Raw genomic sequence first — 17,738 nt, 5'->3', positions numbered from 1 at the left:
TTTCCATGCTTGGTATTGTTTAATATATAGACACAGGCTGGTATGTAGGGTATATGGTTACGTATATATCATTATGTTTTCATACCATTTTGAGATTTCACATGCCTCACAGCATTGACCCATCGCAGTAATGAGATCAAAATCTCTTGTATGGTGTCATCTCATTATTTTCCAGTCTTCTGTATGAAATATCTCATCAAATGTTAACACATTTTAAAGGATTTGTTACAGTTTAGAATTTCATGAACTTACATTAAATGGTGTTTTTGTTGCCCTTACCGTAGCAGTCTACCTGGTTGTTATGTTAATATTTAAAATACAGAAATCTCCAGTGACATGAACTTAATGCAGACTTTAATGTTAAATAGACCTATTCATTCGAAAGCTTTTAGTGTGGACATACAGGTACTGCATCACTCCATATGATGAGTTTTCCTTTTGGAAATCGTCTAAAAATAAGGGAAATTGCCTCATAATGTTCAGTGATGAATTTATTTTCATTTAATGTGACACACGTTACAGTTTATAAAACAGGGAGATACTGGAGGAAGGTTTTTTTTTATTGCTAGTGGGGTGGGACTAAGTCCCTTGTACTGCAGCCACTTCTGGCCTATTGTACCAGCCCCAGATGATAGGCGAGGGTGATTGTGGAGCAATTGGTGGAATGAAGATTGGCAGGGGAAACTGAAGTACTTGGAGAAAACCTGCCCCAGCACCACTTTGTCCACGACAAATCCCACTTGATCTGACCCGGGATTGAACCCGGGCCGCCATGGTGGAAATCCAGCGACTAACTACTTGAGCTATGGCACGGCCTTGGAGGAAGGTTGGTATTATCAGCCAAACTGCATGGCTTCATAGTCACTGCTGTCTTCCAGGTATGGGTTTGGAAATCATGGTGCTCTAGAAGTGTGGAGATCATTTGCCTGATAGAGAATACCTATAAGACATCATTTGAGATCAGAAAGTCGGTCAGTGATCATTGTTGTGTAGCCTGTTGGTGAAAGTAACAATCTAGCCTCTGTGCTAAACACTAGAACAACACAGTGTGATGCGGTAGATTATCTTGTTTATAGAAATTGTTATGAACTTGGGTAAAGAAACACATACTTCAGAATTTGGACCTTGATCAACTTATAAAGCACCACAGCTGTTTATAGTAGATGTAGTGGGCATAATAGCATGCATGTGTATATTCAGGTGAACTTAATATTGAAGCATCTGGGATTATGGTAATTTTGTACAAATTACAACCTGAGTCTCTCCTTGTTTTAAGATACATATTTTCAATTATAAAATGTAATTTTATAAAAAAAAAATGTGATGCAGTAAAGTTATATGGAATGGTTTTGGGCCATGTTTGTTTGGATTATTCAAAAGTAAGGGGATATATTACAGCTGTCACCTTCCAGGTGTGTGATCAGGATTTATGGTGGATTGTTAATGTATTCATCTCTGGACAGTTTTAACATGTGTGATATTCAGATATTTTGGTCATCCACAGACTCAGTTATACAAATTATGAATCTTTTTATTATCTCACTGCTCATCTGGTAACTATACCAGTAGGGCTTTAGTGCACTAATGTCATTCAGCATTACTGACAGAACAGTAATTTTTAAAATATATTCTTTTCAGCACTTATCGTATATTGCACTACTTAAAATGGTCATCTTTTCTATATGCCCTTAATTGATAGACATATTTATTTAATGTTGTTGTAGTTCATATGTTGACTTTCTCTTTTCTTTGGGCAGCTTGGAAAGCTGAAGAAATTGTCTCTACTGAAGTAATTACACAGAGACTTTTTGAGAGTCCAGAATCTCAGTGCCCCATGGACAAGGCTAAAGGTGGTGGAATTATTTATATTATTCTGCAGAAACTTTTCCCCACATGCATGAATTGTAGCAGTGTCCTGTGAATTTATTCTTTTTGTCTTGCACTGTTATGATTTTTTTTCCTTCTTTCATTTTTTATTTCTTTATCTCAGCAACAGTACTAGAATCCTTCCTACTTCACTTTAAGATTTATAATAACTGTCCCAATGTACAATATACAAGAAACCATCCAATCATTTTGCAGTTCTATGAAATCCTGATTTCTTATCCCTTAACTTGAAGGGTTTCCCATGTTAGTGATAAATTTCTGTGGTGTCAGTCCAAATATACCAATGTTAAATTCCCTCTGTATGCACTAGTTATCCTTTGTTTAGTGTTCAAATTAATTACCTACTTGAGAAGGGGTTCTCAACCAGTATGCTAAGAGTTCTGTCAAGTGCACCATGAGATCTTGAAGAGAGGAATGATTATATGAAACAGAATTTGCATTTGCATAAACTTTTTAAGGTGAAATTTATAACAGAGCATCATCTTTCTCTTTTGTGATAATTTTATATTTTTACAAATTAAATAATGTTTGAAAAAAAAAAGTATACGTACTTTTGTTATAAAGTATAGTTCTCCATTCCAATTCTGGCAGGGCACAACAAGAGAAATGAATATCCCAAGTGTGCTGCAGGTACCAAAAGTTTGAGAACTGCTGCTCTACAGAAACAGTAAAAGAGACATTTATTTTGAAATCGGCTCTGTTATATTTATATGGTCTCTTTGCTTTATATTATTGGTTGGCTCTCTTCATATTTATATATTAGTAGCTAGATGATTTCATGTTGAGAAGTGTGCCAACAATTAAATATATGAAGGTATTTTAAGTACATATTTAAATGAAGTATGGCACAAAGTGAAACCTACAACATTTGTATGCTGCATGACTGCATAGGCGTACATCACATTGTTTTAAGTGTAAGACATATTACCACTAATTTCAAGTCTGTCTCATGCTTTTTTAAGGGTGCATCATGTCCTGAGTATGTAACATCATGTAAAAGGAGTCTCATGTCTTGAACAGGATCTCCGGTATAATGATTTTGGTTCCCATTGTATGTTGAAAATAGAATTTTAGTAATTTTCTGATATGATGATCTGCATCACTATCTGCTGATGGTGTGCTCTTAGCACACTAACCAGCACCTCTGTAGTCAGGGGTTTGAATCCCCTTTTCACAAATGATGGTTAGAAGTATGTCCTCATTTTCAGTAAACTTTCAGTTTTCAAAGGAAGGATGGAGAGTGGGTGGAAGAAACCATTCCACTTTTTTTATGACACCATTCAAAAATAGATGCATGAGCCATAGGTCTTTAGCTGATCATGTGCCACAGACAAAAACGATTTTGCAAGAACAATCCAGAACAATAATGTGGCAACTGTTGCATATAGTAGGGTCCAGAATTTTAAATCAGCATTCCTCTAGAACATCTATCTATGGACATTGAACATTGATAGATGTACAAAAAACTAAAGAATTATGAACAACTAAATCAGGGATGAAAGTTTAGTTGCAGTTTTTATTTCAAATGATTGGCCCTGTACATTTTCTTTCCTTTATTCTCTCACTGTTATGTATTATGTGATTCTAACCAATGTTTCAGGTGAAACATTTCCTTATGAGGAATTTTTCCATGAACAAATAATGCGCAAGAAGAAGGATCATTCATATCGAGTGTTCAAGAAAGTAAATCGCTTGGCTGCAGAGTTTCCTAAAGCCTATGAATACAGCTGGGGTGAACGACCTATTACAGTGTGGTGCTCCAATGATTACTTGGGTATATCGCGTCATCCTGAAGTGAAGGAAGCTGTTAGGTGAGATTATTAATATAATTTATATCTACAAGTTATTTAATTACTCTCAGTATCATATCATTTATTGTCTTCAGTATTAATAAGACTTTAATCCATTATTAAGCCTGTAACCCATATTCTTTATTTAATAAGTTGGGGCTTTTTTTAGTACTAGTGGGGTGGGACAGTCCCTTGTACTGCGGCCACTTCTGGCCTATTGTACCAGCCCCAGATAGGTGAGGGTGATTGTGGAGCAATTGGTGGAATGAAGATTGGCAGGGGAAACCAAAGTACTCAGAAAAAACCTGCCCCAGTGCCACTTTGTCCACCACAAATCCCACTTAACCAGACCCGGGATCGAACCCGGGCCACTGCGGTGGGAAGCCAGCGACTAGCCACTTGAGCTATGGCGCGGCCAAGTTGGGGCTTTGGTGCTGACCGAGTAGTTTTGCAGACATAGGGTAAAGGAAGTCTGAATAAATTGTTTTTGGTGAATGTGACAGTTTTCTGTTATTAAGAACTTATGTCATGTCATGTGTATGGTTTGAATTGACATGTACTGAAGAAATGTTACATCTTCCAAGTTTAGTTGCTTACATATAGTGTAATATGAATGTTTGCGACAATGTTATTGTTTCAAAATTATTTATCACCTTACAGTAACATGGTTGACCTCCAGTAAGTAGCATCGTTCGTGGTATTTAATTTTTTGTAATGTTATGCACCAGTAAACTTTCAGATGTAAATCAGTTTCCATACGCACACAATAAGAAGTGGAAATGTCGTGTGAAAATGCAGTCATGTTTTCAGGAAGTTAACAGTTTATGTTTGGAATTATTCACCTTATTACAATGTTGTATTAATATAGAATTTATGTACAGACTGAAAAGTGCTACAGACTCTAGTTAGAAAACTGAATGCTGTATCTTACCTACCATGGCACATATTACAACAAATCTACATATTAGAATTAACATTTTAAAATTGCACATACATGTGACACAAGAAAGGAAAACACTTCAGGACAGAACACAATTATTCCTGAAGCCTTAATCTGCACAAAATATTGTTTTCTATAAAGAGAAACTCCAGCATAAGCAAGGTTCTTTTATAAAAAAATTTATTTTTAAGTCATGTCATTATGTTGATATTGTAATGTGTATAGCTAGGCAATTGCGTAAGTGTGCTCAACAATAGGATGGATGTTTATAGCTCATTGCTAGGCAATGGTCAGCGCGCTAATGGGCTGGTGAGGTAGCTATCACATGACTAGCTTTCTGTGGAGTCCATGCAGCAACCATTGCTATGCATTTGTTCAATAAACATGTTTTAACAATATAGGTTGTTTTTTCTGTGTGGCTGGTGCGGAGGCTATATAACGGCAATTACGAACATAACAGTTTTCAATCCAAGATGTTCAGTAAGATAAATGTTAACTCTACTGCTGTGTTATTAGACTAAAATCGAACAAGCGATATTCCACTTTAATCCACATCAAGAAATAATCTTCCATTTTCATTGCATTTTCTGGGCTATGAAAATGCATTTTGACACTCTTTTGTTTTCATATTTTTACATTAAAATTTTATTATTCTAGGAAAATATTGAGGAAGTGATACAGAGTGAAGCAATTAATTAGGATGTCTTTCTACATCACTGATTTGAACATAGAAATACTAGTAATGTTTAAATCTCACAATAGTAAATTAAAATGTGACACAAAGTGCATTGAGNCTTTCTTCATAGTCACCGCCGTGAAAGCCTCAAATCTTACGAGTTAAACTGTGTTCTAATATATGAAAATGTAATTTATTTAGGCAAGCTCTGGAAGTGTATGGTGCGGGTGCTGGAGGCACAAGGAATATTTCAGGAAACTCGCTGAACCACGAGTTGTTGGAGGCAGAGCTAGCCTCTCTTCACCAGAAGGACTCAGCATTGTTATTCACTTCCTGTTTTGTAGCTAATGATTCCACTCTCTATACTCTTGCAAAGGCCCTTCCAGGTGAGTGCCAACTCTGCCAGGTTCATGACTTTATTATTTTTTATAAACATTGTCACACCATCGACCGCCTCTGTGGTCTAGTGGTCAGAGTTCCGGGCTACAGATCCAGAGGTCAGGTTTCCATTCCCGGCACTATCAGATTTTTTCGGAGAAGTAGTGGCTCTGGAATGAGGTCCACTCAGCCTCGTAAGGATAATTGAGGAGCTATTTTAAGGAAATAGCGGCTCCGGTCTAGAAAACAGAAATTAACGGCCATGGGGATTCATTGCGCTGACCACGCGACACCCTCTATCCGCAAAAGTTGGCACGAAATCTTCGCTGACAAGCGGCGGTTGCTCGGTCGGTATGGTTCGCTTGCGGACTACAGGCCATGGTGTTTTTTTTTTTTTCGCATCATCATTATACTGGATCACATAGGAGTTCAAGCAGCCTGCTTAAAAGCTGTTATTAATGGATTACTGGAGACAGTGATTTGTAAACTCAGGTATCCCCTGAGTGACGTGGTAGTTGCATTCCTAGGAGTGGCGGCATAGCCCAAAATTTTTGCTGATATTTGTTCTTTGATTTCACCGCCTTTAGTTTTCATTCCAAAGTATACAATTCATTTAAGTTACTGTCATTCATTTTAGCTGGTTATGAATACAGTTTTCTTTGTTTCATACAAATTATTCAGTTATTTTCAATCTTTATTAAAACAAATATGTGAAATTAAAGAAAATGGAATTTCCCTAAGTCAGAATCATGTATGGTGGGAGATAACAATACCACATTTTCTGACTATGATCATTGCATGCACTATTTTTTAATTTTTTATTTATAGCACAAAGAAGATATTGTAACACATATGTGTGATAGTAGACAGGGTATGGATTGGTGCATAGATTTATTAACCGCTTACAGGTCATAACTACAAACAACTATAACACTGTTGCTGATTTCAACACTTTACTAGTCTTCTCCAGCCTACAGTGTCTTCAGTAGTTGCTGCTTGGTAACACCTCTCAACAATTGAAATTCTTCAGCTTCTGTGCTCACAACATTACTGTCCGGCGAATATCCCACAACTGAACTGGCAACTCAATTATAGCACCATCTCTTCAGAGACTCCCTTGCAGAACTCATCTGAACTCATTCCTCCAACTGTCAGAGTTCCATCATGGCACGGACCACATAGGAAACACCATTCTTCTATATTTGTATGCTTATTTGTTGCCGCAGGAACATGTTTACTGAGCCGTTGCCTAGAAACAGTCACTGTTTATTTTCCTTTTGCTTAGCAGTGTCCATACATGCTATAAAATGTTTGGGGAAGATTTGTTTCTGCATGAAATATTTAATTTATTATTGAAATAACTGATGTCTAATATGAATATAAGCAGGCTTTGCAAATGAAACAGTTTTAGTATATGTCACTAGAATTGGTGAGAGAAGCAAGCCATGGCGGTGCAGTAGGATTATGTTACATTAAAGGGTTTGTTAACATAATTTTATGGGGAACACTTTGGAGCTCTTGTTATAGATATGTAACATATATATATAAACATTTTTAGATATGCGGTATTTATACACATTTTTACTTTGGTGGTTTTTATTGTTAAGTATATTTTATGTCATTTTTTTACAAAATTATTAGTTTCTTTTCCATGTTACAAGGTTGCCATATCTTCTCGGATGCTGGAAACCATGCCTCTATGATTCAAGGGATACGCAACAGCAGAGTTCCAAAACATATTTTTCGTCACAATGATGTAGACCATCTAGCGGAACTTCTGTCTACAGTAGCATCACATGTTCCAAAGATAGTGGCTTTCGAAACAGTGCATTCAATGACAGGTGCAGTATGTCCGCTGGAAGAAATGTGTGCTGTGGCTCATGAACATGGAGCACTCACTTTTGTGGATGAAGTTCATGCCGTTGGCTTGTATGGTGAGCATGGAGCAGGCATTGGTGAACGTGATGGACAGTTGGCAAACATGGATATAATATCTGGTACTCTAGGCAAGTACAGAAATAGAATGTGTGTTAGCATCGACCGCCAGGTTTGTTGGTGGTTTATAGCTATTTGCTATATAAATCATATTGCAGGGTAAACAATTGTATGATCTTTAATTTACTACAGTAAATAATAATAAATAATAATAAAACCAAAGTTCTACTGTCTGTATTTCAGCATCAAAACATTTATAAACCATGAAGAAAGCAGTCTTCTGGGATTTATAAACCGTACCGTATGAAATTCCTGTCTGTACTCCTCAATAATAATCTCACACAGTTTGTGCTTATTTTTTAAATATTCTATATAAAAATCCATCCTAATGCCAGTTCCCCACCTCACAGTATTATCACTTTTTTCTGTATGCTATGTGCAAGCTCTTATTCATGTTTTGAATCAGTACTCATAATTTTTTTTTAACAAATTTGTTTTAGGCAAAGCATTTGGCAATGTAGGAGGCTACATTGCCAGCACTTCGTACCTGGTGGATATGATTCGCAGCTATGCAGCAGGGTTCATCTTTACAACCTCTTTACCACCAACTGTGCTTGCTGGAGCGCTAAAAGCCATTAGAATTCTGCGTTCAGATGAGGGACGGTCCCTGCGAAAAGTGCATCAGGAGAATGTCTGTTACTTACGTCAGCAACTTCTAGATAAAGGTTTACCTGTGGAACACACTCCTTCACATATTATTCCAATAAAAGTAAGTAAAATGAAATAATAATGTACAGCAAGTTCACAATTAGTGCAAGTTCGAATAATACTATATTCATTTTAGTGCAAATTATACAGCCGTACCAGGTTGCATTTAATGCAAACCAGAATTCAGTTAATGTGAGACTAGTGCATGCACAATTGAGGTTACTGTTAGGGTTTTAGATGTCACTGCTTCACTCTGCAGTTGTTTATCTTCTCATGTGCTGCTGCCTGCCTTAATATATGTTATTTTTCATGATTTATTTTAATTGTTTAAAGAAGTGCCCTAAACAAAATGGAAAAAAAGGAAGTTTCCTTCAGACAAAAAACTGAAAATGCAAAAAAGGAGAGGCTCATTATTACATTATAGAAAAAAAAATTGATGTGACTGAATGGCATGGTCACAGCAACTCAAAAATAGGACGAGATTTCGCAATACCTGACTCTACGGTACAGAATGTTATAAAACACACAGGGAAAGACAAGAAAAAAAAAGTAAAGCTCCATCCACTTTTTGTTGTGTGCAAACATCTGCAAGGAATAGAAGTGTTACTGTATGGACTGATGATTGGAATCAAAAACGCATTCTACTTAGCAGAGCAGCTATTCAGACAAAACTTTAAATTTGTTTAAGTGCAAGTGAACAAGAGTACTCTCAAGAGGTTTTAAGATATCTTCCAAGCTGTAAAAGATGTGAAGCAAAAAGTTATGGATGCTGACCCTAACCTCAGTCAAAGCATGAAAATTTGCTGAGATGTGGATAAAGTACTATTTGTCTACTGGCATGTATATGAAGATTTAAAGAAAGAAAAAGCAGTTGAGGCTACGCTGCTAAAATATTTCAAAGAACTGTAAACATGTTTTTGTCAGTGTAAGCTTACATTTAGGTATGATATTTAGAATTTAGTTTTTTTTTTTTCTCCATAATTACTCTGTGACTTTGTTAACGATAGATTTAAAATTATAAGTATATATTTTTTTCCCTTTACTGTAATATTTCGTTAATGAACATATAAAAAACTTGTGTTTAAAATTTTTCGGGGCACAGGGTAGCATGGTTGAGTCACTATGCTACAAGCTGGAAGGTCACAGGTTTGATACCTGATGAGGTCACTGGATTTTTCAAGTGACTAATCCTTCCAGCTGTACTATGGGCCTGGGGTCAACTGAATTTCTAACAGAAATGAGTACCAGGAATTTTCCTTAGGGTAAAGGGTGGCTGGAGCATATGGCTGATGACCTGAATGCCACCTCTTCACTGATTGTCTAGAAAATTTGAGAGCCTCAACATCTCACTGTAAGGGCTCCATGGCCTGTTACAGGGATAGCTTTACTCAGTCACTCATTGAGCTGAATCCATCTTGGGAAGCTGCCAATTGTGCAGCTACACAAGAACTTTCCAGCATTTTATGGAACTGAAGTTTCATTACTGTGTTCACAAGAGCCATCCACTGGTCCCTATCTTGAGCCAGATTGATCCTGTCCCTACCTTCCCATCCTCTCTCGCTAAGATCCGTTTCAATATTGTTCACCCACTTATATCTTGGTCTTCCTAGTGGTCTCTCTCCTTCTGGCTTTCCCACCAATATCCTATATGCATTCCTTTTCTCTCCTATTCGTGCCACATTCCCTGCCAATCTCATCCTCCTAGACTTGATCATTCTAATTATACTTGGAGAAGAGTACAAGTTATGAAGCTCCTCATTATGCAGTTTTCTCCAACCTCCTGTCACTTCATCTCTCTCCGATCCAAATATTCTCCTCAGCACCCTGTTGTAGGCTCCTCATGTTTTTTAAACAGCACATTTCTGCACAGTTGCATACCATGATCTCAGTTTTTTGAACATGTAATTGTATTATTTTAATATGTGATACTATTGTGGTATGTTTTCCTGGCCTCTTAAAAATAATAGTGTGGTTGATGTTCAGTCTGAAAAATGTGAGTTGGAGTTCCTTCTTATTCAACCCTGTTTCAAGCATTCTGTTGTATTTCCAGTGGGAAAAATAAAGAAAATGTGGTATTTGTGAACAGGATTGAAAAAAAAACAGTCCACTGGTCACCAGTGGTGACCAAAAGCTTCTAGTTTCCCACTTGGCAATTTGAATTGGCTCTTGAAGCTCAAGCAGTCTGATTTGGTTACTGTTCATAAGGCTGTGAACAAAATAGTCTATATAATTAATTTATTTATTTATATAAACTTGTTTCTGTCATTATCTTATGTCTGACCAGTAGGTATTTAAGACAGATATTGTGAGGACAAGAGGAAATTAATCTTACATGCGAATTGGAGGTAAGAACCATTGCAACTTTCCAGAATAGCCTAATCCTTTCTCATGCAACTAGAATATTTGTCTGGTTAACACATCTTTAAAAAATGTTGCACCCAGCATGAATTACATTGAACAAAGTCTATAACACTTCTGTCCTCAACTTTTATTGTTTGTGAAATATTATTTGTCTAGAGTAATGGACATGAGATATTTTATTTTGTCAGATTGGTAATGCGCTTCAGTGCAGCCAGGTGTCTGATTTGCTTCTTCAAGAATATGGCCATTATATGCAAGCAATAAACTACCCTACAGTTCCAGTAGGACAAGAGAAACTACGTCTTGCTCCAACTCCGCATCATACAAAATGTATGATGGACAATCTTGTGAGAGATATGCTGGAAATCTGGACGCGCCTAGAGCTCCCTCTCTACACATAAGCATCCAACAGCACAATTTGAGAGGTAGTATGTGGCCATACATACTGTTTACATTTCATATCTGTGTCTATGTTTGTCTTTCTTGGAGTTAATATGATGTCTTCAGCATATAATGATATACATGAAAAGTACCTCCTAAATGTGGTGATATTGTAAACAGAAACTGAGCTTGTTGGTTCATTCTTGTCATGTCTGGTAGCCCTAAATATTAGACCTTGAGTAGAGTGTCTTTATGCCTGGTCAATTAACGATAATATTGAGATGGTACAAGTGGGACTATTGTATCTGAAAGGATGTTGAGGAATATTGGAGTGCAGATGAAGCACAAACCTGTTCAGTCGGTGCATTTGTATACATGAGAATGAAATTCATGTCCACTGTACATAACAACACAGCAAGAATATTGATTAAGCAGAATATAACACTTCAAAAGTTCAAGCAGTAGCTCTGTAGTTGAGGTGTGTAGACTATTAATATGCATACCGTAGACTTGAAGACTTATGTATCCAGAGATATTAGCTTTTAAAGGGTCCAAAAGGGACCATGTGACCACTGATGTATCAGGGAAAATAGGTCCATTCACTGATGATCTAGCTCATTCCATGGCTTAACATTGTTAATGTGATATGTATATTGAATAATTTATTTGTGTGTCTTAAAATGGACTGATTTCAGTACTCTCAAGCTGAGAGCACAGTGTCTTATGGGTTGGTGCATATGCATGTGATGGAGGTTCGTGTATGACAGATGACCCTCAGACATTTTGTGCCTTCAGTAGGAGCTGTACACAATGGAATGCATGTTTTCATATCAATAAAACCCCAATATTTACTTTTTTTCTTCAAATATGTTTACAGTGAAACCTTAATTTTACAATTTTGAAGGGACCACTTAATCACTCACTCACTCATGGAGCTGAGCCCATCTTCAGAAGCTGACAATTGTGCAGCTACTCAAGAAGTTCCCAGAATTTTATGGAACCTGAAGGTTCATTATCATGTTCACAAGAGCCCTCCGCTGGTCCCTATCCTGAGTCAGATCAATCCAATCCATACCATCCCATTCTACCTCTCTAAGATCCATTTTAATATCGTTCACCCTGTTCTCAAAAACCTCAGTCTGTGTTCCTCACTTAATGTCAGAGACCAGGTTTCACACCATACAGAACCACAGGTAATTAATATAAATGTAAAATCAGGAAAATGAAAATGATGTGATTAAGAGATGATGTTGCGCATCAAGTACTTTACCGCCACAAAATGGACATGCAGCAGATGATGGAACTTCTGCTGAAGAAAATGACAGCTTATGAGGAAAAGGCGTCGGCCGATAGGAAGGCCGACAAAGAAGAAATGGAGGCAAACCAGGCCAAGACGGAGGCCAACAGAAAAGATGACCAGGCCAAGGCGGAGGCCAGACACGAAGAAATATTGGGCATAAGAGAAGAGATTAGAACCAACNTAATTGTAGCCGTTATTTGTAGATTGTTAAATAAACCAATTAACCATCTCTACGGCGTCTTCGGTAACGCAAACACGTTACAATATCAATAAAACCCCAATATTTACTTTTTTTCTTCAAATATGTTTACAGTGAAACCTTAATTTTACAATTTTGAAGGGACCACTTAATCACTCACTCACTCATGGAGCTGAGCCCATCTTCAGAAGCTGACAATTGTGCAGCTACTCAAGAAGTTCCCAGAATTTTATGGAACCTGAAGGTTCATTATCATGTTCACAAGAGCCCTCCGCTGGTCCCTATCCTGAGTCAGATCAATCCAATCCATACCATCCCATTCTACCTCTCTAAGATCCATTTTAATATCGTTCACCCTGTTCTCAAAAACCCTCAGTCTGTGTTCCTCACTTAATGTCAGAGACCAGGTTTCACACCATACAGAACCACAGGTAATTAATATAAATGTAAAATCAGGAAAATGAAAATGATGTGATTAAGAGAAAAATATGGTATGTTTATACCATAAGTTTGGCAAGCCATTTAAAATATCCATGTTTGAACATGATAGTACCAAGCCATTTAAAATATGCATGCATTAATGAAAATTTAAAAGATATCTGCTACTTGCAGATAGGACCACATTGGCATGACACCTTTCAGTCTGTAACACCAGTTTGACACATGCCCCAATATGCATATCAGCTTGCTTTGTATTACTAATTTAACACTTATCATAAGTGCTTTCCACGTTGCTTTATTATCCATATTTCAGGCCAAGAAATTTAGTTAATAAATTAATTTCCTCATTTATATACAACACCTAGAATTATGTAGTTATCTGTAATCAACTTTACAAGAAAACAAATGCTACAGCTACCCAAGTGTAATACTATGAAATGCATTTGTATCTGCATTTGGGTAAGATCACTCATGCAAGGTTCAGGAATATTCATATGAAAACATACGGCTCTTTTACCAAGACTAACCTGGAACATGAGCAGAATAGCACCAGTGTTTCTGTTAATTGTCCTAGATAGAATACTGCAAATGTGAAATCTGGTGAACATCCTTTGTCAGGATAAAAAAAAAATTAAGTGGAATTGGGAAGAAATGTAAATTGGACGAAATATATCAGTTAAAATTTAACATTGTTTTAATCTGTTTGTATTTAATGAAATTGTTATTACACTGTGTACTATTTTATATCGTTTTTATTGTTTATCTTGACTGTTTCAATGTTTGGAACTTATTTTAATATTATTATTGACATGTTCTATATCCAGGGTTGTATTTCAACCTATGTTTTGGATTTACTGAATTTGAAATAAATGAATAAATGAATGAATGAATGAATGAATGAATGAATGAATGAATGAGCTTTTGGCCAAGACCAACCAAAAAGTGCTAGAATCAAGAAAAAATGTAAAATCTATGAATGCAAAATCAAAGTTTCACTCTCTAATGTACTTCTATTTTTTTTAATATAGTTTTATAATCTCTACCAAGAAAAAAAAATGCTGTCATTGTTCAACGAAGCCTGTGAAGTTGGCCACTCATGTAAATCGACCAGCTGCTGTTGGCTGAATCTTTATGGAACATCAAAATTGTGTTGATGCACACATGGCCAGCCCTCTTTAACTTGGCCACCTATGTATCTTGTATCTTACACACCTGCTTGCATTTTGTATTTTGATTCTCTGTGTATTTTAAACATTCTATTTTGGCTGCACAGAAAAATGACCAGTCTACACAAATGAAAATTTCTAGTTAAAAGTCCACTAAATTATGTTTTCTGGTGTTACTCACTTTGCTGTAATTCATAAGTATAAATATGTATTGCTTCAGATCCACTAATTTGACATTAAGTCATATAGTTGGGTCGTGCCAGAGCTCAAGCAGTTATTCGTGGCTTCCCACTGTGGCGGCCCGGGTTTGGTCAAGTGGGATTTGTGGTGGACAAAGTGGAGCTGGGGCAGGTTTTCTCCGAGTATTTCGGTTTCTCCTGCCAATCTTCATTCCACCAATTGCTCCACAATCACCCTCACCTATCATCTAGGGCTGGTACAATAGGCCAGAAGTGGCCGCAGTACAAGGGACTTAGTCCCACCCCACTAGCAATAAAAAACGTAATATAGTCTGCATAATAGTCACAGGGTCAGAAACAAAATAAAGACTTTCAGGAATCTCTGAGATTGTGGCAGAAGTAACAGAAAACAATACTTATGTATTTCATTACTACAGATGCAAAATTGATAATTTTAAGACTTCTTTCTGTATAGTGGTTAAGTTGGTTAGGTTTGTCTAATGACAGGTGGTCACAATAGGCTGCTTTCATTGCATTGAAAATTCAGGTCTATAGATATGATAAATACTAATAATTAAGCTACTAGTATTAAGTGCACCTTAAATCAGAATAAGTTGGGATATCTGCCCAGTTATGACATTTGCATTTTAGACCAACAAAAATGATCTGCTAAACACAGCTGAAAGTAATAAAATATTGGGGAAATCGCTCATAGAGTGGACACTGCTGAACTGAGATCACTTGAAGACACAGCTTAATTGGTAACAATGACCACTGTCAAGAATCCAGCTGTTCATTGTTGTTTATTGATGCTGAGNTCCTCCGAAACGTCGGTTAACACCACATATACACGGCGCTAAATCCCAGAAGACTGCTTTCTTCAAATAAAGTATTGTGACATGACACCTGAAAGCCGGGATAGGCCATTCCTAGACAACCACTCACTAAAACACATTTCCATGGCAATGGATAAAAACAGAATAACAGAGGAACTGTAAGACATGGTCACTTATATTCAGTTCACCCCAAAGTTATAAAAGAGTTAGTTCAGTTCATTCATGAGTGAGGTGTCATTTGGATTTGTCATTCATCCTTAGTAATATATAAGTGACTGATTTGTAAATCAGATCCAGGTCAGTCACAGTGGAAGAGAAAGCACTAGTAGTCCAGTAAGGAATGGAGTGAGTCTTAGGCAGCGATTGATTGTGAGCTGTTATAATTGATTGTAATTTGAAAGGAGCGCCAGTAAATCCAATCATTCAATCCAGAAGCCATTATTATTAGTCATGGAGCCCCGGACACATGACAGTTTGGTGTCAGGAGTGGTAAGGATCTTATGTACGTGATTGGATTGGATTGGATTGGTCAGTTAGTGGATTGAAGATTGAATTATGTAGTTACAGCGCCAGAGTACCAAAAAAGAAATGGAAAAGATGGAACTCCCGAAAGCCATGCAAATATGATGGCAGAAATGATATCCGACCAAGAAAAATGACAAGGTTGGAAACCAAAGCAGGTGCCAAACAAAGGGAAATGAAAGAGGAAATGAAATGGGTCATGAAAGCCGAGATGACTTTCTGCATCTCCTGGATGGACATGCGTCAAGAGAAGATGGAGGCCACAGTTCACGCCCTGAGGACATGCTGAAAAGAGGAGATGGCCTGCCATTTGTCTTAATTAAGTAATTCTATTTTGGCACAAATATGTATTAACTGTTATGAATGTGTTATTCACTCAGAGATATTGGGTTTTTGGACTTTATCCATCGTTCTGGACCAGTGATTGAGGCTAGCTCTTTCTAAGGGACCCAACAGTATAGGTGTTTTCCCTCACCTGAGGACGGAAACAGATCCAGTTTCCAAAACGTCATGTTTTTCTTAGTTACTATCTTAAAATCAGGACGATGGATAAAGTCTGAAAACCCAGTATCTCTGTGTGTTATACACCATCGTCAGAATCCTGTAGTAACTATGTGTAATTCACTGTTGAATGAAAATAATTTTGAATACAGTTTCCTGCATTACATATAATGTTGTTGCCGACACTCTGTTAATTTTATTATGCAAGATGGACTAATAAGACTCAGGTACAGTGATGTATACAGTGTTAATTTGGCTATTTTTAATAATTTATGAAGAAAATAGAGACTATTTTCTATGTGTAAGGTAATAAAGATTGTTACATGGTGGAATGTATCCCTGCATTTTGATTTGCCTCATTACATACCTTAATTTCAGCATGATGGGAACAGCGACAACAATGATAATGGTGTTTTAGGCAGTGGTAGAGGCAGTGGTGGTGATATAAGATTCAAAGTTTGAAGCAGTAATTTTGCATAAGGTGAAAACTTATTTGTGAGACTGTAATGCCATAGAATTTCGGCAAGGGTTTTTGTAACTTTTAGGTATTAAGTTATCTTGGGTTCACCTTAGAGAAGTTAGACAAAGGGTAATGTTTGTAGTACAATGCGGAAGAGCGACGTCAGTAGAAATTTGTCGCATTGCTTAGACCGCTAATTCACACGGAAGAGACTGAAAACGGCTGTACGGCCAAGGCATACACAATGCTGACTCAGCAAGACAGCCTGAGGAGATCCAACACTCTTTACCCAGCTGACCAACGAGAGACGGACCCTTGGGGGAAAATTCGCTCTAGTGAAGAGGCGGAGCTTACCCCAAAGACAGGTGTCAGCAGGGGGAAGGTTATAAAGTTGCGGACGCAACAGGAAGAGTGTCTATCATTGAATCTATCATTGAATCGATCATGGTATCTTTTTGGATCAAACAATCTTTTGATCATCGTAACTGAGTGTAGTAGCCAGCCAGAACCATGGTCATGCCAGACCAAGTGAGGGACACCATCAGCTTCCTACACCAAGTAAGTGGAATTGTTCATATCAGTCATGGATATACAGTGAGATATTTTTGAAGTGTCGTGTTACAGGTTTAGGGCAGAGAGAGTGTAGGCCCTGAGTGGGGATGTAAGAAGTACCTCGAAGGCTAGGGATGGTGAACCCAAGTGTATTTTTCTTTAAATTACAATGTGTGCATAACTGGCCACTGTCGGCCATGAAAGTGATATGTATAAAGTGTATATATTAGTAGACAAGAGTAGACCGAGTGAAGGGGATGTGTGGTGTTAATGACTTACCCCCCAGTCACACCCTCTATTTCCCCGTTCTCCCGTACCTCCCTGTGTTGTCGGGACTGTGAACTCACAGCCAAGAGGTAGTTAACGAGTCGAGTACCAAGTGCTCAGCCTTGCAACTGGCCATTCCCCAAGGGCGCACCGGCATGGATGGCGGAAGAGGTGGAGAGATTCCTCCACTCCCCCTTTGCGCCATAACATAGGGTGACAGCGGTGGGGTACCTCCACGCCCCCTGTCACCACGGTGTAA

At 37.5% G+C, this 17,738-nt stretch overlaps 1 protein-coding gene across 6 annotated transcripts in view; it reads left to right on the top strand.

Moving 5' to 3' along the window:
- The window catches only part of LOC111864090 (5-aminolevulinate synthase, erythroid-specific, mitochondrial), a 32,943-nt gene extending 20,972 nt beyond the window's left edge, over window positions 1-11,971 (top strand). For 4 of the 6 annotated variants that reach the window (XM_023851088.2, XM_023851089.2, XM_023851092.2 and 1 more), the window contains exons 5-10: window positions 1,758-1,850; window positions 3,488-3,698; window positions 5,495-5,679; window positions 7,333-7,677; window positions 8,107-8,375; window positions 10,864-11,971. In XM_023851088.2, the coding sequence (XP_023706856.1) occupies window positions 1,758-1,850; window positions 3,488-3,698; window positions 5,495-5,679; window positions 7,333-7,677; window positions 8,107-8,375; window positions 10,864-11,076 (1,316 nt within the window). In that variant the 3' untranslated portion in view covers window positions 11,077-11,971. The remainder of the gene's footprint in view (window positions 1-1,757; window positions 1,851-3,487; window positions 3,699-5,494; window positions 5,680-7,332; window positions 7,678-8,106; window positions 8,376-10,863) is intronic. The other 2 variants (XM_023851090.2, XM_023851091.2) reach the window with 1 other exon arrangement.
- Window positions 11,972-17,738: the final 5,767 nt, after the last annotated feature.

The sequence above is a fragment of the Cryptotermes secundus genome, unplaced genomic scaffold (genome assembly GCF_002891405.2).
Source record: "Cryptotermes secundus unplaced genomic scaffold, Csec_1.0 scaffold708, whole genome shotgun sequence".
Classification (NCBI taxonomy): Eukaryota; Metazoa; Arthropoda; class Insecta; order Blattodea; family Kalotermitidae; genus Cryptotermes; species Cryptotermes secundus.
This window is presented reverse-complemented; position numbering and strand designations above follow the sequence as displayed.